The sequence below is a fragment of the Corylus avellana genome, chromosome 1, assembly GCF_965113065.1.
Source record: "Corylus avellana chromosome 1, dhCorAvel1.hap1.2, whole genome shotgun sequence".
Lineage (NCBI taxonomy): Eukaryota > Viridiplantae > Streptophyta > Magnoliopsida > Fagales > Betulaceae > Corylus > Corylus avellana.
The window spans coordinates 22,901,405-22,922,879 of record NC_142490.1 but is presented as its reverse complement, the minus strand read 5'-3'; the positions used below and the strand labels follow the sequence as shown (position 1 = coordinate 22,922,879).

At 35.6% G+C, this 21,475-nt stretch overlaps 1 protein-coding gene across 2 annotated transcripts; it reads right to left on the bottom strand.

Annotated features, from left to right (window-relative positions):
- Nucleotides 1–1,882: 1,882 nt before the first annotated feature.
- Nucleotides 1,883–20,917, bottom strand: PTAC12 (plastid transcriptionally active 12). 2 transcript variants are annotated; one of them, XM_059579597.2, is made up of 11 exons: nucleotides 20,736–20,917; nucleotides 20,444–20,508; nucleotides 20,225–20,295; nucleotides 15,564–16,223; nucleotides 14,875–14,987; nucleotides 10,454–10,713; nucleotides 9,199–9,320; nucleotides 4,221–4,289; nucleotides 3,001–3,054; nucleotides 2,743–2,847; nucleotides 1,883–2,114 (listed from the first exon to the last, which is right to left on the bottom strand). In XM_059579597.2, the coding sequence occupies exons 2-11, from the start codon at nucleotides 20,475–20,477 to the stop codon at nucleotides 2,016–2,018; spliced, it is 1,587 nt and encodes a 528-aa protein (XP_059435580.1). In that variant the 5' UTR covers nucleotides 20,478–20,508; nucleotides 20,736–20,917; the 3' UTR covers nucleotides 1,883–2,015. The 2 variants fall into 2 exon arrangements, with proteins under 2 accessions (XP_059435580.1, XP_059435581.1); XM_059579598.2 differs by lacking the exon at nucleotides 20,736–20,917 and adding an exon at nucleotides 20,590–20,727.
- Nucleotides 20,918–21,475: the final 558 nt, after the last annotated feature.

Here is a 21,475-nt window from a genome sequence, read left to right as displayed (position 1 = left end):
GGATCCCCTCCAGTCCAAACGGGCTAGAGAGGATCCTTCTCCTTGTTGGAATGGGGCTTGCCCCTTCATAGAAGCTGCTACCAACTCAATCCCATAAAATGATGAGGGTGGTGTGGATGGTGATGTGGATGAGGATGAGCATGGCATAGAAGAAGAAAATGATTATGATGGTAATGGTGATATAGATGAGGATATGAGTGAAGAAATTGATGGTGCCCCCTTTTATATGTATTCCTTTAAATTTCTTAAACTCATGAAAAATAAGTTATAGCTTGATTGGTTTTGAAGGAGGGCTTGCGTTTTTTATTGCCTAGGTAAGCGGGCATAGGCTAATATAATCATGCTTGGATAGAGTTGCCACTCTGATCACCCCTCCGGCATTTTTAATTAAAAAAAAAAAAAAAAAACTAATTGAATGCTTCTCATTCAAATACGGGAGGGTCCTCGAAATGAGATATTGGCATAAATTATTGTTGTTTTCACCTTTCTCTCACCCAAAAGCAATAACTTCAAATGTCAACATAGAGGAATAAATGAAGCTTTTTATCAAAGCGAAATTTCACTTTTTATTGCTTGAAAAAAAAAAAAATTGTGAAATTTCACATCAATCACGTAAAGCCCTACACTTACCAAATTTTTTCCTAGAAAATTGGTTTTCAAGTAATGTATTACAATCCATGAGATTTATTGTTTTGAAAAATGTGTCAACATCTTTTGGAATGGTGACACATCACTTCATAACCAACTTTTTGAAAGAAATTTTAGTAAATGCAGTATTTCTCTATTTGGTTTGACTAACCGAAGCATAAAAATGCCATGATACGAACTCATTAGTGGAAGAGGCATTAAATAATTTGAAAGCAACCGAAAGCATTAGATTGCCATCAAAGTTTGAAAATTGCTTAACAATTTATCCTTTAAGGATATATCTTTTTTCTTCTTTTTTTGATATATTTGCAGGGGGTGAGGATTTAAACTAACAACTTTCGCTTTATGAGGCATGGTCCAGCCGATCGAGCTATCTCTTGGGATGTATATCTCATTTTGTTGCATGGGTATTACTACAATTTTTATTATAATTTCTTTACAAATTGACGTAGCAGTCTATAATTGCTGAAAGAGATATACTATTATATGGACTCTCAAATGCACCCTTCTTGACGGGGAAAAAAACTATGAGATATAAAATTTAATTGTGATTCATCCAAATTCAATGGTAATTAACTAATAGCGTAGACGGACTATTTAGGAGATTAACTAATGCAAGGGAAAACAAACCCATAGGGCAGAAAAACGTCGTGAATTGTAAATTGTGTTTGAAGAAGATTCTTTTACATATTAAAATAACCTTTAAGAAATCTGATCATTCGTATATAATTAATTATTAATCAATAATAATTAATAACATTTTAAGGACTAAATGGGTTCATGAAGGCTTAATACTTGTCTTCTGAAGTGTTTTATTTTTTTTAGAAGTTCCATTATGTTAATATTTACTAGATTTATAATAAGAGCATCTAAGAAACTTTTAGATAATATGATATTAATTTGCATTGACCAACAATTATAATCTCCAAGACATGTTTTAACTAGTGGTTCCTTTTCAAAAAAATAGGGCCAAATTATAATTCTGGTCGTTAATCCTTAAAACTAAAAACGCTTGAACTTAGTCCCTTATTAATTTAAAATGAAAAAAATTTCATCATTCTGCTAATCATAGTTGACAGAACTTGATGGAAAAATGTTGAGATTTTTTTTTTTTTTTTTTTTTTTCTGATGAAATACGATAAATACTGAGAAGGCAATAGAAAGTATATATATGCAACCTCAGCAACCAATAAAAACATTTGACTTTCATTTTTCTATTTTTAGATTAAAGAAAAAAGAGAAACAATTTCTTTTTCTTGATTAATAATTATACTACTACATTTCAACATTTATATGCATAGCGTGCTGACTATTTCTCTTGCAATTTTCCAAAACTTATCATGAAAGGTTTAATAACAGAGATAAGATCAATCATCTTCTTCAAAGTCCAGTAGAAAATCAGTCAAATTCTCAGAATCATCTATTGCTTCTTCCAGAGATAAGGGATTCTCTTTCTTAGGTTTTTCCTGCAAGTTCAAGGAAATCAGGAAGCTATTATATTACATGGCCTGAAATGAATAAGAACAGTTAAACAAAGAGCAATATGAGATGCAACTTTCTCAAGTTAGCACTCAAAACTTTCAAATTCCAAGTCCTTTTTTTAAGAGAACATTTTGCTGCTATCTAGTGGATACTATTGGGCTAAAAAGACAATAAACATTAAAACATATTCTTGACCAGACAGTAATTAATCAGGGATCAACACAACATTTGACCATGGTCATGCAAGCATTATTAAGGAATTATAATCCTCTCTAGTTTATTTGAACTGAATAATATCCAATTAGTTATATTGGAAGGGTATTTTTGTCCCCTCAAAAAGTAAAAAGACAAAAATACCCCACCAATATAATTAACCGGATATTATCTAGTTCAAATGAATTGGAGTTCCATTATTAAGGTTGCGCATTCAATTCAATTGGAATATTATCATTATTGCAATATGAGATCCCACTTTGCCTTTCTTTCAATGGTAGCTTCCTTATATTGTAAACATTTTATTTCTTTTTCAAAAATGAGATTATAGAGAATGTGTGATGGAAGCATACAACTGAACCAGGATACAATGGAGGATAGACTGAAATACAAAATCACCTTGGATTTTTGTAGCTCAGGAGTACTTTTCAAAACACTCCAATTGCGTGTAATTTTCTCCCCTGCTTCTTCCTCAACCTCAACATCACTATCCTCTCCTTCATCCTAATGCAAATAGGTCAAAAGAGAAGGAAATTACTTGAAGAACAACCATAACTGGCTGAGAAGGGTGTTGGACAATTAATCCAAGGGCATCAGTATAAATTAATTAAAGAGACAGATGAGAAGGACAAAAAAAGATGAGGCAACGAAACACACATCATCTTCACCAATGTCAACAGCTCGTGCCATGGCCTCATCCATATCTGTCATCTGCATTTATTGCAAAGCATCAAGAATTAAACACTGAAAAGTTAAGGTCAGAAAAACTATATAATTAAAAGTTTTCCTTCTAGTAAGATTGCTTCAAAGTAAACCTACTTGAGTAATTTATTGTTTAGTGTTTCATGTTTCGGAAGTCAACACAACTCAACTGATTCTTGGATAAATGACAAATCGTTTATAAACAGTTTTATATGATAGATGTATGTCAGCAATGTAATTAGACAAGAAATTTCATATAACAGATGTTCTTCAAAATGTTACGAGGTTATGCTAAATATTGAAAAATAGTTTTGATGCATTAAATTTAAACCCAGGTTTAATCTGATCGCATGTCAACTAGTACCATGCCTCTGCTAGTTTGACAAAATGTTCCGATGAATGAATGAAATTCTTCAATACATAATCTGAATCAAGAAGGAAAAAACAGACAGATACAAAGAGAATTGTTCTACTAGGGCTTTCTTTCAACATAAAATAATTTTTAAAACGTAAAATGAATTTTGGTTACATTTTAATTATCGCATTCGTTTTCTATTGTTTGTCTTTTTTCCATTAAAAACAAAATTCCCCCCTCACCAGCTTTTCTCACAAAACAAAAGAGCTAAGAATTGGATCTTATGCCCCCTCAAAAACCATGAACAATAATGGACACAATCTCATGTTAACTAACCGCTGGACTACTACTAGACTTTATTTCCGTGTATCACTATTACAACTCAACTTCTCCTCCCATTTAGTTTATACCATAAGAAGCCGAAAGATATTTACAATGAAAATGCAGAAGAAACAAAATATCCCAGAAACAAAATCCACAAATAAGCCGGAATAGATAACAGTAGCAACCACATAAAGTGATAAACTATTGATGATTAAATTATCTGCCGGTCATTCGCCGCCATCCACCTGTTCCTACTCAATTTACGACACAACTAAATATAGAAAAGAAATGGAATACGTACTTTGCTTTCCAATGCTTAATTTAGAGCAAAACAGAGAAAGCATGAAGAAGTAAAGAAGACAATTCACTGATAACAAGACCATCAGATGTATATATATATTTTCTGGTTTCTTAGATAACAAAAAAATCTGTCCAATTGGTAATACAGAACAAAAATCAATATACTAAGTGAAGTTCATAGGTATTGCTTCATTACCTCTAATTCTTCAGTCTTCTCGTTTGCCAGAGTCTTTTCAAGCTCCTCCCTTGATATGATTTTGCCATGCTAATCAAAGGGAAGAACATCAGGACTTAATGTAATCCAAAAAATCACAGGTGTAAAGGACAATATTGAAATACCCTACTTAGTATGATATAAAAGTTTCAACATGTTTTAGACACATATATACACACACACACATACATACAGACCTATATTAACACATACTTGAGGACAACACTCTCAACCAAGATAACCACATCAGGCCCAGATGGCAAAGCTAAACAAAAACATAAAATGTCACTCATATTTTCATTTATTCCCTCTGTCCCATTTTGTTGGTCTCCGTAATTCTAATATTTAAGGCAACATCAATTATTGCTTTGACTCATAAACAAAAGATCACTTTCCAAAACTACCCTTCTACTTGGTACTTTATTTTGTACTAATTTTAAAAAGTGAGTCATAATTGTGTTAATTTTGGAATGTGGACATTTATTATGGAACATACCAAAAAAGAAAGGACTAACAAAATAACAGGGACCGCCCTACCTTTGAGAGCACTCTCTATTTTATTTTGAGTAGCTTCCACAAAGTGAAAATAACATCTGTGTGCAAAAGAATAGAAGATATGGAAGTTTCACATAATGAACCAGAAAAGAAAATTCAAGAAACAGAAGAGAATTTCACTAAACAAATTCCTTTTAGGGCTGGAAATACTACATTCAATCTGATTTTTTCCCTTCCCTGTATACAGGTTCCCTCTCCCCACTACCACGTATCCACCCATTACACGATACATGCATCACTCATGCACAGGACACAGAAGACACAACATACTACCCATGAAATACATGGCACCATAAACTACCCCATTACTTCTACCCTGTAACAAGCTCTAAATGCACTTTCCATTTAACTGGAATTACCTCCTCCATTAGACACAACCACTTCCATGCCACCCACATAAGTCTGATGTAATGAACAATCTGCCACTCAATACAGAGCACACACCGACACCCACAATCAAGCCCCACTTGTCCACTGCATTTCCATGCTGCATATCCCAGCTATTAGCTAGAGCCTAACACTCGCCTCCTCTCAAGATGAATTTTGTCTTCAAGGTTTAGATTTGGAAAATGATTGGAGAGCCAATCCACCGAACCAAGGTATTCAGAGGCTATCTCACTTTCCACAAACTGCGTATTCTCAATGAGGAACAACTATGGAGCCTCACACTTTTGGCCAAGAGTGAAACGTTCGTTACAATTTTTTTTTATAAGCAATCAATAAATATCATTAAAAGCGTAAAGCGACTCAAAGTACACAGAAAGTATACAAAAGGAAAACACATAATTAGGAGTAGCAAAAAGAACAAGGAAATCACTATAACTAATCCTCAGAGCAGACATATAAACAACTGTCCACAGATACAAAGTTTTGAAGAATAAAGATAAAATATCATCCCGATCCTCAAAACTTCTATTACTCATTTCCTTCCATAAACATCAAAAAAGGCACATAGGCATCATCTTCGACACTGCAGCACTCCGCGAAAAGCCAGAGGTCCACCAACAGGCATACAAATCGACTACTCGTCTAGACATGACCTAGGACAACCCAAAATGACTGAAAAAGGCAATTGAAATGGCATAAGCCACATCACAATGAAGAATGTGGTCCACAAACTCCATATTTCTCTTGCACATGAAACATTTGTCCATTACAGTGGCGTGTCGCTTCCTGAGATTATTCAAGGTAACGATCTTACCTAGAGCCGTCGACTACGCGAAAAAGGCCACCCTCAATGGAACCTCAGTCCGCCACACACTCTTCCAAAAGAAGTAGCAACCTTCAATAGAAGCCCATGAGAAATTGAAGGACTTGACCTTAAACAATATTCTTTTGGAAGGGACCCACCACAACTAATCTTCACTTCCTCTTTTCACTTGAGCTAAGTGCAACACCTGAAGAAATGAAGCAAAGACATCTACCTCCCAATCATGTGCCATTTTAGCAAAGCTTTTTTTTTCTATAACTAATGAAAAACTTTATTAAAAGCGTAAGTACACATGAGCTCCCACAAGCTTGAAACCCAAAAAACAGCGAAAACACCCACAAACCAACCCACCCAAAAAGCCCTAAGCCCTCAAACGCTAACGAGCATGAACCTTGCCTTTCCCACGCCTAGATGATGTTCCCTTCACATTCGTTTTAGCAAAGCTCACATTGCATTGGTTGGAACCACTCAAAAACTCCAATTGAGCCACAACAAAGTCCTTTGCATTAGCAATGCCAAATAAAATTGGAAAAGCTACCTTTAGACCACATCCCCATACCACCAATCATGCCAAAAGCTAATCCTAGATCCATCTCCCACCAAAAATCCGGTAAGACATGAAACTTTCTCCCATCCTTTCCTAATATTCTTCCATAACCCCACCCCAAACGCTCTAGCAAACTGAAGAGAACACCACCCGCCCCATGAACTACATATTTAGAGTCCACCGCAACTCTCTACCAAGCCCCTCTCTCAAGCCCATGGCGTCATAGCCATTTACCTAAGAAGGCACAATTGAACACCATCAAATTCTTAATACCCATCACTCCCTCAGAAATCGGTGAGCAAACCTTGGACCAATTCACCAAGTGATATTTGAACTCTTCACCTAGCACAACCCACAAAAAATCACACTAGAACACGTCATTATCTCGCCTATGTTGTATTTCTTTCCACATTTTTTTTCCCTGAAGAAGTGGTTGACGGGAGGTGTGGCAATTGTTGTCATAGCTGGGATGGCAGGCCATGGAGATCATTGTTGACGAGAGAGGCATTCACTCTTCATTCAGGCCATCTCAATAGTTTTGATGAAAGGTTTTGGACTTAAAGATAAATATCAGTGGTGATTTTCTCCTTACATTCTCCAAGGAATGTGCCAATCAACATCTTCTATGACCATTGACCAACCATCAGTATGGTTGGCTAACCATTCAAACTCTTGTCAATAATCTCTCATAGTTTCCATCTGCTTAATCTCGGAAAAAATTCTTCATACTTGGTAGGTCCGAAATGTGCCAACAATTCTTTGTAAAAATTTCCACCGATATGACATACAAACCTTCTTGTGCACCCACTGCAATCACTGAAGCCACTTATTAGCCTCACCTTCCAAGCGAAAGGATGCCAATGTGACTTTCTATTTTGGTGGGGTGCTTTGGTTAAGCCACTTTGTTGGGTCCACATCAGAATAGCAGCAGAAAGTCCATTTTTATGTACCAGGGAGACATGAACTCGTGAGCTGCTTTTCACCCTTTGTAGCCAGGCGCGAAGAAGACCCCAAATTTGCAGGGCTTGTTGGCAACCAATCAATTTGATTTTAGGAACCCGCAACCAATCCCAACAATTCCTTCAAGGTGTTGTCCACCTACTACAACCGTTTGGCCGTAGCTTGGGCTTCTGCCCTTGCTGCCACTTCGAAGCAGCAAATCTATTCATGCACCTCAGGCATGTCTCCTTCTAGCTTCTCAATAGTCTTTTGATTGGTTACAATTGGCTCTAACACATTGAAAAAGAAAATTCGAGAAATGGAAGAGAATTTCATTAAAGAAATTTCACTTAGGGTTTGAAACACCACATACAATCAAATTAACGTTTCTTTCTCTCCCGTAAACACACACTTCCATCTCCTTCTAACCATAAACCATGAAATATCTACTACCCCATGACTACCCATTTCACAATTCATGAAATACACACACAACAATCACCTAACAAACACCACGCTACCCATGACAAATATGGCACCATAAACTACACCACTTTAGCCTATAACAATCTCTAAATCCCACTCCCACTCGACCAGAATTACCTCCTCCATTAACCACAACCGCTGCCATGCCACCCACATATCTCCTGTAATGCCCTGTCTCTGCCCCTCAAAACCGAGCACTAATAACCCCTACAATCGAGTCAACTTGTCCACTTCTTTTCCACGCCACACGTCCCACCTATTAGCTAAGGCCTAAAATATCACCTTTGACAAAACTCGTGTTCTTTACCAAAGCATTCTTGCAATTCACTTTTTCCATTAAAAATTAGAGTTGGAGAACCAAACTCAAACCCATGACAACTCAAGGTCAAATAGGGATCAGGTTTACCTAATATGTATATAGGTTAGCCATTAAAATTCCCCTGGTTGTACTTGGTTGGGCTTTGCATTAGGCTTGGACACAATGCAAATCCTAACCAACTAAATTTAAAAGCATCCAAATCTTTTATCTTTAAATTTTAATAAGTAAAGAAAAAAAGTTTAAAATTTCAAGTAGTACTATTTCCAAATTCTGTTATTGTAAAAATTAAAAATTCAGGGTAAGGTGTAGGATAACGGTAACCCTGCTTAGAATTGTGACCAGTATTGATCAGTACTTGAATATAATGAAAGTGATATGCGCCAGAAAAATCTCGGCTTACTTCCCATATAAATTTTCCATATTCAGGAAGTAATTATTTTTTTTTGATAAGTAAACGGGAATTAATTCAGGAAGTAATTATTATAAGTATCTGAGCCCGAACATGCAATTCAGACCCAAAGACATAATAATCAGATGAAAAGAACTTGTCATCCCGTTGAATTCTTCAGGGCAGAAAACTAACACAACGTAGAAATAAAGTGAGCAAAAACTGTCAGTAATTCACCAAGTTTTGTCCATGAACCTATCAAGTAGCTACTCACAAAACTCTGTATGCCATAGACTGGGCAATATATAACAAATTCCAATTATCTTACGAGTGCTCCAGCATGGAGCTAGGTGTCATAAATTCCAATTATCCCAAACAAGAACCAAATTTGATTCACTTCCAGTTCAGCAACCAAAATTTTGTTTTATAAACGGTATTGTCAGAATGTCATCAACTATGACGACTAACAGCCCTATCTGAGAAATTAAGAGTATGAGAGGATTAGGCAGTATTTACCTCCTTCAAATAAGCTAGCATACTGGGTGTGGGTTCATGAAAATCTGGACCCCTGAAATCAATCACCTCATCAGGATCTTGAATATAGTTCACAGTTGGATAAACTGGATCTCCACCCCATACTGAAAAGACCAACAGAGTTTTCAATTACCAGAACGCAATAAATCAATGAAGGGTAACAGAATGCAAATTTTCACATTTGTTGCTTTAGCAGAACAGTTTAACTAACGGACGAATCTGACAGCTTTGAATGGTTAAATGGCATGAAAATAAAAGTATCTGCAATAGCACGAACATGAAATATGTAGGATAATTACACTGGCATTATAGAAGAAATGTAAAATCATCTAAAGACAGAAGAATCCATGCAAGTGGATGTTTATAACAGTACTTGCAGTTTACCTACCAAAAGAAAGATTGAAAACGACAATTGAAAGAAACACGAGCACATTAGATACACTGCCATTATAGAAGAAATGTAAAATCATCTAAAGACAGAAGAATCCATGCAAGTGGATGTTTATAACAGTGACTTGCAGTTTACCTACCAAAAGAAAGATTGAAAACGACAATTGAAAGAAACACGAGCACATTAGATACATAGACTAAACACAAAGAGGTCGAAGGGTTACATCCATCTTCCCTTTCTGCTAGGTAAATTACAATGACCTCTCCTCAGGTTTGGTGATATTACGAATTATCTCTTTTAATTACCAGAATACCCTCTCTTTCATAACAGAAAGGTAAAATGGCGTTGATAGGACATGCTATTTTGCAATAATACCCATGTCTTGTGCCCATAAACTCATTCACTTTAATATTATTTCACTCAAAAGAAGGATATAGTTGTCATTCCTCAGTCTGACATATTTGGAGTATGAGAAAGGTACTCTTAGCAGGATATCATCATATCTGTTAAGGCTAGGCATCTGTTACAATTTTTTTGACCAGGAGGGAGGTTATTGTAATATACCCAACAAGAAAGGACACCATCTTAATATCATCAAACCTCAGGAGAGGTTGTTGTAATCCCTACACTGCCTCCGCTCTGAAGATGGCAGAAAAAGAAAAGGCTCAAACAAATAAACAAAATACCACTTTGATAGACTATGCCGTATCCATCCCAATAAGCTAAATCCCAAAATCGTAGAACTTGCAACTTTTAAGGTGGAAATTAATATGGTGAAACACTATGATTAAAAAATTATGATGACACAGAAATAATGCAAGAACTTATTAGCTTTGGAGTAAATACTTTGCTTTATTTGATCCTCCTTCATTCGCATTGCTAGAGGATCCCTAGGAATACGGACATCAGTCCCCATCATCACACGATACTCTCGATCTGTTTGATGGCAAAACATTTCAATTAGTTGAGTGTTTTCATCTTCGCCAGTCTCTTCAAAATGTTTCTGAACAGCTTCACGTGAAGTGTCCCTTTTCCATGCTTTAACCCATTCCGAGTAGTATGCTATTGGACCTATTCTTTCTAGTCTCTCTTGTTCAGCTCGAAGCCTACAAAATCAAGAGTATTTAGTAAATTCCTTTATAAAACTGCAATGCTACAGAAAGTATTTGTAATCACAAATTTCAGGTGGCAAAGCAAGCAGTAGTAAATTAGCAAAAGTGAGAAAGCAGGTCAAGCACAAATGAACCTGACTTCTTTTCGTCATTCTTTATATTGAGCATCATGGTTATGGACATATACTTACATAACTTTCCGGGCATTGATTTAACATATAAGAGAATAAGACGGGTTGCATACTCCACATAATGTTACCTCCAGAGATAACTAAGCTGCATATTTCAGCAACTAGGCTTTGTTGTGTTAATATGCTTAAAGATCCCATATTGTCATAAGATCTAGGTTTCGTTAATTTAATAGTTATGTTGAGTGAGTATGAACTACAAATTGATTTTGACAGGTATCTCTTTCACAAATTTAAATTATACAAAAAATGGAGAAAGAGCGAAATAGAGCATAAGTTAATTTAATAGTTATGTTGAGTGAGTATGAACTACAAATTGATTTTGACAGGTATCTCTTTCACAAATTTAAATTATACAAAAAATGGAGAAAGAGCGAAATAGAGCATAAGTTGGTCATCCAATGCATAGGAGATTAACTAATGACATAGAGAAAGGTAGTAAAGGGAAAACAAATCCATATGGCAGAAAAACATTGTGGATTATAAATTGTGTTTGAAGAAGATTCTTTTACATATAACAATTGTTAGAAGAGTTAGAGTTTGAGTCATTAGGGTTTTAGGGGTATTTTAGTCTTTATGGTATTTCCCTAATCCTATATAATAGGATGCCTGTATTAGGTTAACATAAGTTGAATAATATAATAGCCTCCGCCTTTTGTGTTTAAACCGTTCATACAAATTATAACATGGTATCAGAGCTTGTTTCGATTCTTGGGTAGTTAAGTTTTCAACTTGGTGGCCGCACTGCCCGTGTGGGCTAACCCACACGGGCAGTACCTTCAAAGAGCTCCGTAGAACTGTTTTGTTCTTGTTTTAGGGTGACCGAAATTCCTTCCGGTGAAAAATATATATATATATATATTTTGTTTGTTTTTGATGTTCTGTGATGCTGGCCGGATGGTTCTGTGGTGGTTTTCTGTCTTGTCTGAAGTGGCCGGAGTATTCTGTGGTGGCCAGAAAAGTTGCAGCGGCCATCGGAAAAAAAAAAAAAAAAAAAAAATTCCGACGATTTGATGTTTTTGGTGTTGAAACGTTACTGTGTGGCCCTCTATTGATTCTGTAGTTGCTGCTGTTGAAGTGGTCGGAGTGTTTTGTCTTCTCCGGCAAGTTCCGGCGAGCTCCAGCGAGTCTCCGGCAAAGGTCTGGCGAGCCTCCAGTGACTGTTTCTGTTCTGTTTTTCAGTGTTTTTAGGTACTGCCGGCCAATTCTGTGTGTTTCCGGCCAGTTTTGAAGCCCCGACAAAGTTCCGGCGTATTTCCAGCGAAGCTCCAGCGAATTTTTTGTTTTGTTTTTCCAGTATCTGTTTTCCGGCGAATCTTGTTGGTTAATCATGTGAAAATTTGTTGTTTGTTTGTTGTTTGTGATTGATGTATCCGACCGGCCTTGGATTCTCCGGCGAGAACCGATCAAGTGATCGTTGCATCCGACCGGCCTTGGTGTTTTACGGCGAGAACCAATCCCAAGATCGATGTATCCGACCAGCCTTGGATTCTCCGGCGAGAACCGATCAAGTGATCGTTGCATCCGACCGGCCTTGGTGTTTTTCGGCGAGAACCGATCAAATGGTTGTTCAAGTTACCAACGAGTTTTCGACCGGCGTTGAAGTTTTATTTAATTAACTTGTGTGGTCCAAGCAGTTCCAGCTTGAGGGGGAGTGTTAGAATATGTTTTCTAGTTGTTTTTCGTTTGCTTGTATCTTCCAAGCTGGATTCATATGATGTATATGCTCCAGCTTGAGGGGGAGTGTTAGAAGAGTTAGAGTTTGAGTCATTAGGGTTTTAGGGGTATTTTAGTCTTTATGGTATTTCCCTAATCCTATATAATAGGATGCCTGTATTAGGTTAACATAAGTTGAATAATATAATAGCCTCCGCCTTTTGTGTTTAAACCGTTCATACAAACTATAACAACAATAACCTTAATCATACTTAAACAGTGAGGAAACTTAAGTTGAGCAAGGAAAATAAGCACTCAAGCAGCTCAAACTGAAAAGCTTTTTATCTGGTTGAAGTGGACAAAGAATACGTTTATTTTAATGAAAGAACGCAAGCACCACAAAATCCTATTGTTAAGGCTGCATTTGTTTCAAAGTACAAATTTTATTGCAAAAAGCCTTCTCTGTAAAAGTTTCTTCCCCTTTCTTTTCAGGTTTTTGGTTGAAAGTGTTAAAAAGGTTTAATTGATTCCAAGAAATTGGGAAAACATGCCTAAAATGGACATGACTGGAAGATCTTAAAGATATACTCTCTTTTTTTTTAACCTTTATACCAATTGACCAGTAATGATAAGTAATGAATCCAATATAGGTGCCTTCATGGATCTTTATCATGCATGGGCAAGCCATCTTACTTGAATGCTTCTTATCCTTAATCAGCGGCAGCGCCATCTCTACCTTCTCAGGAATGTACTCATTGTTCTATTTATCCTTCTCTTGCCACTCATTTATGTTAACATCCTCACTTCAACTATATATTTTTTCAAACATGTTTGCCACGCCCCCTATGTACCATAAATATAGATAGCCTTAAAACTGGAAAAAAAAAAAAAAAAAAAAAAAAAAAAAAAAAAGGTTCCCTAATAGGTTTTCATGTAATCTAAGATCACAAAATTTTCTAAATGCACTTGTTCATTTCATTATTCCAACACTTTTCTAGTAGTAACATCCTCCTCATCTTCCTTTCTTATGAATGAGCAAATCTATAAGAAAGCAACTTCATAGTATCTTTGGCTATTGTTTTGATAAAGGACACACTCTTGAAGATTTGCAAGGCCAACATGATAGTCAATGAAAGATTCCAAAACAGATCCAACATAACACGCAACTCTAATTCTAGGGTTATTTTAGTAATTTTCAGATTTAGGATGTTTGGTATTCTAAAGTTATTAGTTTAGTTCAGGGCTTGAAGATAGATTATGGTGGAGCTCCTCAAAAAAAAAAAAGAAAAAAAGTTATTAGTTTATTGCTCATGCATCTAGTTTATTTTAATTCTCCTGTAGTTTTAGTTCGGGTCCTGGTTGGCTATTAAAGGTCTTTTCCTTTTCCAATAGGAGGTTTAATGTTTTTCAGACTATCTTATGGCCATGGAAACACTAGTAAGGACCATTCAGTTTAGGGAATCCTGGATTCCCATGAAAATCCACATCACATAATCTGAATACTCCAGAATAAATGCTTAGTAATATGAGATTTCTCATTTGGTTTATCATGTGCCTTTCCTGCCAGATTATTGAGAATGTAGTATTCTTGTGTTTAATGAAACTAAACATTCTGCAAATAATAACAAGTCTTGTCCAAGTCTCCAAAAATGCCCCTATGCCAAAGATGGTGGTTGGCAGGGGGGAGTTTGATTTGGTGGCCAAGATGGTAGCCAGCGGAAGATGGCTGGTTGAGGGCAGCCAACAGCCAATGGCTGGCGGATAGTGGGTACTGCTAACAACCCCTGGACAACACCTTTTGTTCTCAATTTTCTTCTCTTATTTTGACTCGAACCCTCCATAATCTCAAACAAGCTTTCCTAATCATAAAACCCTTAAATCTAGAACCTTTTAGCCCATTCATACTGATTGTTGAAAACCCTAATCTCAGAGGGCCATCCTACATCAAGTTTATTACACGTTCTCATTATTTCATGGCTTGATATAAATAACACACTCCATCTCTTTAAATAGAAACCATTTAGGCAGGTAGGTGTGTCTGTGTTTGCCAAAGGATGTTTCAGTGATGAATTGTCACCATATCCTCATTTTCATCTATAGTTTCACATAAATTAAAATTCCTATTTCCTTTGTAATACGCAGAAATGGATAGAAATACTAATATTCATATGTTTATATGTGTCTGTGCAGACAGAGAGGGGATTAGAACGAGTAGAGATATCAAAAAAATGCTGAAGAATTAAATAAAATCAGTATAATTTTTTTTTTTTTTTTTAATAAAAAAAAGGACTATTATTTAAACCATTTATACCTTTCTTCCTTGAAAAGATGTCGTCTAGCTCTGTAAAGAGAAGTTTCAGTTAATGTTGGATGTTCACCGTAAATCTTTACTTGCCCTGTCTCAGCCATTGCTTTGAGAAAAACCTGAAAAAGTTAAAATACACAGTCAACATGAATATAAAAGGCCTCTTAGTGTGTCCTAAGGATGTGCGAAATTGTGTTTACCTAAACTTCGACCAAGTAATGCGCTTAAAATGGATTTCATTACGCCACAATACTTCTATGTCCAATGCTCATGCAAACATAATACATTGTGTGACTAACGCATAGAGGTGCAGACCCACTAATGAAAGGGTTCCAAAAAGGGGACCAATTCCATAGATGGATTTGAGCTTTAGAACTAATGGAACACAAAGTTCAAAACCATCTAGTTGCTCTAACTCCTGGGCCTACAGATCCATCAGATGGGAAAATATCACACAATTGACATGCAAGGGCATCCACGCATTACATATTTTAGTGCCATCTGACCTTTGGTCACATTAAGTACACCCTAACGCACAATTTGTGGAAATGTTTACATAAGCAACCAATGGATTTGACATAAAATCTCTCTCTCTAATCCTACCCCTCTCTTCCAAATAAATTAGAATGGAATCACAACCAATATGAAGTATTGTAATTAAAGCTACTCGTCTTCTCCTTTATATTTGCACTAACCGTCTCAGAATCAGGTCGCCTCCTTTGCCATCTTGACCATTGCTCCTTCTCAGGCTTTTTCCAGTTCCACCATTGTTCTTCAATAGAAAGAGTATTTTCTATAGGCTTCTTCACTTTTGGATCAATAAAGGGATGAGGAAGTCCAAGTTTCTTGTCTAGTCCATATCCAGTTTCTTCTTGCTCAGGTTCAGTTTCATAAACAACATAATCAGAAGAGAAAGCATTAGGCTCTTCTGTTGTGTCCACTGAACTTTCAGATTCCAGTGGATCACTTGATTCCAAACTCACATTTGAAGATTCAGAAGCAGCAACCGATGTCTTATACTTTCTCCTACTGCCTGGATTTTTGCCATAAGATGGAGATCCTAAAGATTTACCAGTTGGTTCAGGAGCCCTGGCAGCCCTAACTCGACTAGCTGTGCCTTCTGGCCAATACTCTTCCCCTGGAATACTTGCACGAGCACCTGAGGCTGGTTCAAGCTGCCCAGATGTTGAGTCCATGTAACTATAGTAGGGTGGACGCTCAACAGATACCTCTTTGAAGGATTCATCTTCCTTCTCACACTTTATACAAGGAAGTAGAAGAGCCCTCCTCTGTGAATTATTCAAGTGAAATCTAACTTGCAATATTCCTGCTGGAAATGAACCTAGAAATGATGACTAGAATACAGTTCACCAAAAATTATTAAGTTAGCACCAAAAGAAAATAACGAAGGAAGACAAAAAGAACACCAAATCGACGGTAAGTGAGATTGGAAGGAGGAATCTCTAAAAGAAACCATGCATATTTTGTAGTTTGGCATCTACAACTTGATAAATCCCACTAGACCTGTAACTTTCCAGAAATAGTTAATGTTCAATTCTAAACTAAACAGTACACATAGCAAATGCGCATCATGTGCACACATAGATACAATATACATTTTTCTCTGTTTCATATGTTCACATTAAATCTATATGCATAAGATTTCATCTACCTTTACCCCAGGTATTGGCATCTCCAAGGAGTGGTTAATACACTCAATAGCTCACACTGTTGCTGCTAAAGCCAAGTTGAATTTAAGATATGAGCAAAGTGGGAAGAGGAGGAATACAACCAAATTGGGAGGAGGCAAAGGTGTGATACAAAGATGTTCCCTTGAAGGAGCCATGCCATGTCTAACACATTTTAATTACAGACATACAAATATACAATGTATATGATCCAATATGTGGTATACACATGCCATAAAATCCTAAAATTTCCAGTAAAGAAGATGGGCATGCTCAAGAACAAGGAATACAACTAAATTGGGAGGAGGCAAAGGTGTGATAACTTTACTCTCTCTCTCTCTCTCTCTCTCTCTCTATATATATATATATATATGTGTGTGTGTGTGTGTGTGTGTGTAGGGGTGAAAATACGGGTGTATCCGCTATCCGCATATGCCGATGCAGATAGCGGTTTTAGGGTATGCGGATGCGGTAAATAACCGCATCCACATTCCCCCTCATATATATATATATATATATATATATATATATGTGTGTGTGTTTTTTATGTTTTGAATCTCATATTGTGTTTTTTTTTTATGTTTGTTGAATTTGTAATGTTGTTAGATTTTATTGCTAGGAATTTGTTCTTATTTAATTGTCTTATAGGTTCTTACTTTATTATTATTATTATTATTATTTTATTATTTTTTCCCCCTTCACCAACTATAGATATATGATACAGGAACCTAAATAATGTACGAGATGGAAATTTTATGGAAAAATGATTAGCATGTGATATGAATATTAGTGTTCAACTATAGATAATGCCTGTTTGTATTTACTAGAAGGCATGAACTAAAACTTCAAGGCTAAAACGCCCATTACCTCATATGCAGATAGCGGATAATAACCGCATTTAATAACCGTGCAAATGCAGATAGTAATCACATGATACGGATGCCTAAAAGTGATAACCTCATCATGCGGATGCAGATACGAATATTGCTAATATCCGCATCCGCAATTTCACCCCTTTGTGTGTGTATCACAAGTAAAACAATATTAACATTTTAGAAAGATCTAAACTAGGGTAGGCACAAAGAGAGAGGGGGAGAGAATCCCTCATCAAACTTGATAAATTACTCACATTTTCACGTTTGATTTCCTTCACACCAATTATAATAACTTCTCAGCATATTATTCCAGATAAATTAACTTACATGTGATGTTTCTTAAGTATATTTATTGAAACTTGTTTATCATCAAGTCCCTGCCATGTCTGTATTTTATGGGTACCTGTGTCTTCTTGACTCTCTGTTCTACTTAGAGGTAGGGTATAAGATGAGGCATGTTTCTGAAGATTATGTTATCAGCAATCCTTAAACACATATAAATCTTCGAAAATGGAAAGAATGCAATGTTTGAAAAAAGACTTTTTGCCCACGTTCTACGAAATCATCAGTAACATGTATTTGTTTGCATAGGACTGAGGTTGGCATATTATAGAAGAAAAATATGGAGTCCTACAGAAACTGTCCACCATATAATGTCCATCCCAAATCGTAGTCTGAATTTGATCTATCCAGGTTTACCTTCTCTTTCTGGATCTTTTAGTATAGTGGAACATGCATACCTCATAACAAATAAATTATAATTTAAAATTCTTTTAGTGGAAAGAAACATGTTACTTGACTCAAATGGGTTTAATATCAATCAGTGCTGTGAAATTGACATCTATGACTAAGGATGGATTCTAAGAAGCTAATGAACCATCATTGTTCTACCCAACCACACATGACACATGTGATTTCACGATATGAAGGACAAGTTTCTCTCAAAGACTTAAATTTTTTATATTGTCAAGAAAGGCGAATGGGGAGACCGACTTGCAGCAAGTTGCAACATGATAAAGTACATGCTAAGTACTTTTTTTTGATAAGTAATAAAGTACATGATAAGTACTTGTGATGATTAGCATGGCTATTTAAGCTAAATACCTAGTCTTCAAACCATATAGTTGCCATTCGTCAAACTCATAAACTTAAAAAGACAAAGTCCATACAAATTGCTCTTCTAAATGTTCATGTCCACGTAGAGAAGTTGTTGTATTCAAATGTATGTAACCCCGATTGAAAAGTATGTTTAATAGCACAACAACATTTACCTGTTATGTTAAAAGTGAATGTCATTGTTTGCCGTGATGGAATATACACGAGCATAAATTGTTTAGAAAAACGCTTGTGCACTTGGAAACCATGTTTAATAGAACAACCTTCACCGTTTCTAAAGTGATTGTGATTGTCAACTATGTACAATAAATGCATAAATACTCTAATATTATTTAGAAAATGCTTGTCAAATTGTAGTAGATCAAAAGCATCATAGTATTGTCTCCACATTTTTTGGGGAAAACTGGAGATTACAAATTCAATTTTTTTAAGGAAGTGCAATATCGTTCAACATCTACAACACAGCATATACAGAAATAATCATGTTTAAAGAATCTGACTCACCACGACTTGCCAGACAGAGATTTGATAATACTAGTCTCCTACCATAGTTTTAGACCATCCTAATACCAATTATCAATCTCGTATCCCTAAAATTCATATTTTTAGATCATAGTTGCATAGACGTTACAGATTACGCCAATTTCTTGAGTAACTAGATTTCTGGTTTAATAAAATATAAGGAAAACTTCACCTAACCTCCCTAAATTGTCATCACTTTTGCAATGACCCCATAAAATTCAATTTCTCTCAATTTAGTGTATCCATCTTTCAATTGTTTGCAATCTCACCCCTCCATTTTTTTTCCATTAACATTTACCAAAATGCCCCCATTTGTTTTAGGAAAAAAAAAAATTGTAAAAATTGAGGCGTTGGTGTGAATTTTACGGTATTTGCAAAAATACCAATCGTCAACCTTTGTAAAAAAAAATAAAATATTTTTTCTAAAAAAAATGGGAAATTTTGGAAATTTTGTTGGGATTTAATGGAAAATCCTATCGGATGGGAGACATTGAAAAAAAAAAAATTGATAAGTAGGGGACATTGAAAAAAATTAAAAGTTCAATATACTAAATTGAGAGATTTTGAACTTTAGGGGAGACATTGCAAAAAGGGTGACAATCTATGGGGGGTAAGTGAAGTGTCCCTTAAAATATTTATCCAATGTCTTAAACACTATAAGGACATGAGTATGTCTTGATATAAGATAATTATTCACATCCACCGGAGGACCAGATAGATACCAGAAAGCAATAAAAGATGTCCGCTTGACACTGGTATTCTGTTCCCCACCAAGAGACCGGAGAGACATGAATAAAGGTTATTTTGTTAATGGAAATCTTGTGGAATTTGAGCTTTGACCTCTTACGTTTTATGCTGTTCCGGAACTCTAAAATGAAAGGTCGCTCAACTAATCTGCAAGGTTGCATTAATCTAGTTGAGTTTTTTTCACTTTTTTATTTTATTTTATTTTATTTTTATAAGTTAGTTTTTTCACTTTCTTGGCTAACATTCCCTTACCAACCAAACAAAATGTAACTTAGGCATCACCCATAGCACTTATTAAGAATTTTCTATGCAAGATGAGAAATATGTACGATTGCAGGCATGATATCTTGAGCAACCCGCATTAAAGAAAAATAAAAAATCGCATAGAGAATAATTGAATAAACAAACCTGGAAGTTTTTGGAATATGGCTTCCCAGTAACAAAGGCATCCGCAGAAGCTATACCCCTCAAACCTCTATCTACCATAGATCCAAAAAAAGAAGAGAGATAATATATATATATACACACACAGAATCAGCACTTTCAGATTTAGAGTGAGATAGATAATAAATACAAAATTCATCTTCAATTGAATTTATCTAATAAATAAAATGAAATCAAACAAACCTTGATAGAACCAAGTTGCTGAAACAGATGCCATTAGAATTCAACAAAGCATATCACATAGGTATCTGCAGAAATTGCCGAATTAAAAATCAATCATTTAGCAAAATTATAGAAGCCCATTACCCAATATACACGTAGAAACACACCCAAAACCAGTGAGGCAGTGAGTGAATTCCATCTGAAACAAACTTTTCCCAAATTTTGTCTCCTCCTTTCTCATCACTCCAAGTTATCTCATTCTCATTATATTATTCGTTATATGGGAGTTGAGAGAACAAGAAGAATACGAAACCTGTAAATTTTCCGGGAAACACTTTCCGACGAAACAAACAGAGGATCAAACCGTTAAGACGAAATGGGTATTAGTGAAAAATGTCAAGTAGTATGAGATACGAGCGCACCGTTTTGAACGGGAGTGGGCAGAGTTGGAATTGAAGATGAAGGGTTTTGAGCTGAGGGGTTTAAGGCTGGAGAGTTTGAAGATGGATAAGGGACTTTTCTACCGTTGAGAATCTATGTAAAAAATTTTAAAATAAAATAATAATAATTAAAAAAAATCTTTTTAAAATTGCTGCATTAACTTCTAAATAATTTTAGAAAAATGCAACAAACTCACACGAGTCTATATTTGTTAATTTAAAAAATATATATATATACAAAATAAAAAAAGTTAATGAAGCAATTGCAGTCAATTTAGTCCTCCTTTTATTTGGTATTTTTTAAAAAAAGAAAATTGTATTTTTCTTCATAATATGACCATTTTTTTTTAAAAAAAAAAAAATGCAATTTAAAATTCCTCATATGAAATGTTTAGCAACCTATCCAGGAGCTTTCTGCACTAGGCTTTCTGCTGCAACTTGTTGGAATAAAGTTTCCTCAGTCAAGAGTTCCTTTCTATTCATCTGTTATAGATGCTTGCTGCCCAAGCCACCTTCCAATGTGTAAGTCGGCATCCAAAGAGATGGGAGTTCTTACTATTCCACAATGATCAGAGATCCTTACCAAGATTGTTCTTGAAAAGCAACAATCATA

What these genes read in the sequence shown, in the direction of transcription:
- PTAC12 (XM_059579597.2), bottom strand. Translation starts at nt 20,477, where the DNA reads ATGGCATCTGTTTCAGCAACTTGGTTCTATCAAG. An exon ending in GGCGACCTGATTCTGAGACG is followed by an intron (nt 14,988 to 15,563) that starts GTTAGTGCAAAT and finishes TAACTTTTTCAG; the next exon opens with GTTTTTCTCAAAGCAATGGC. An exon ending in TTGACATTGGTGAAGATGAT is followed by an intron (nt 2,848 to 3,000) that starts GTGTGTTTCGTT and finishes TATTTGCATTAG; the next exon opens with GATGAAGGAGAGGATAGTGA.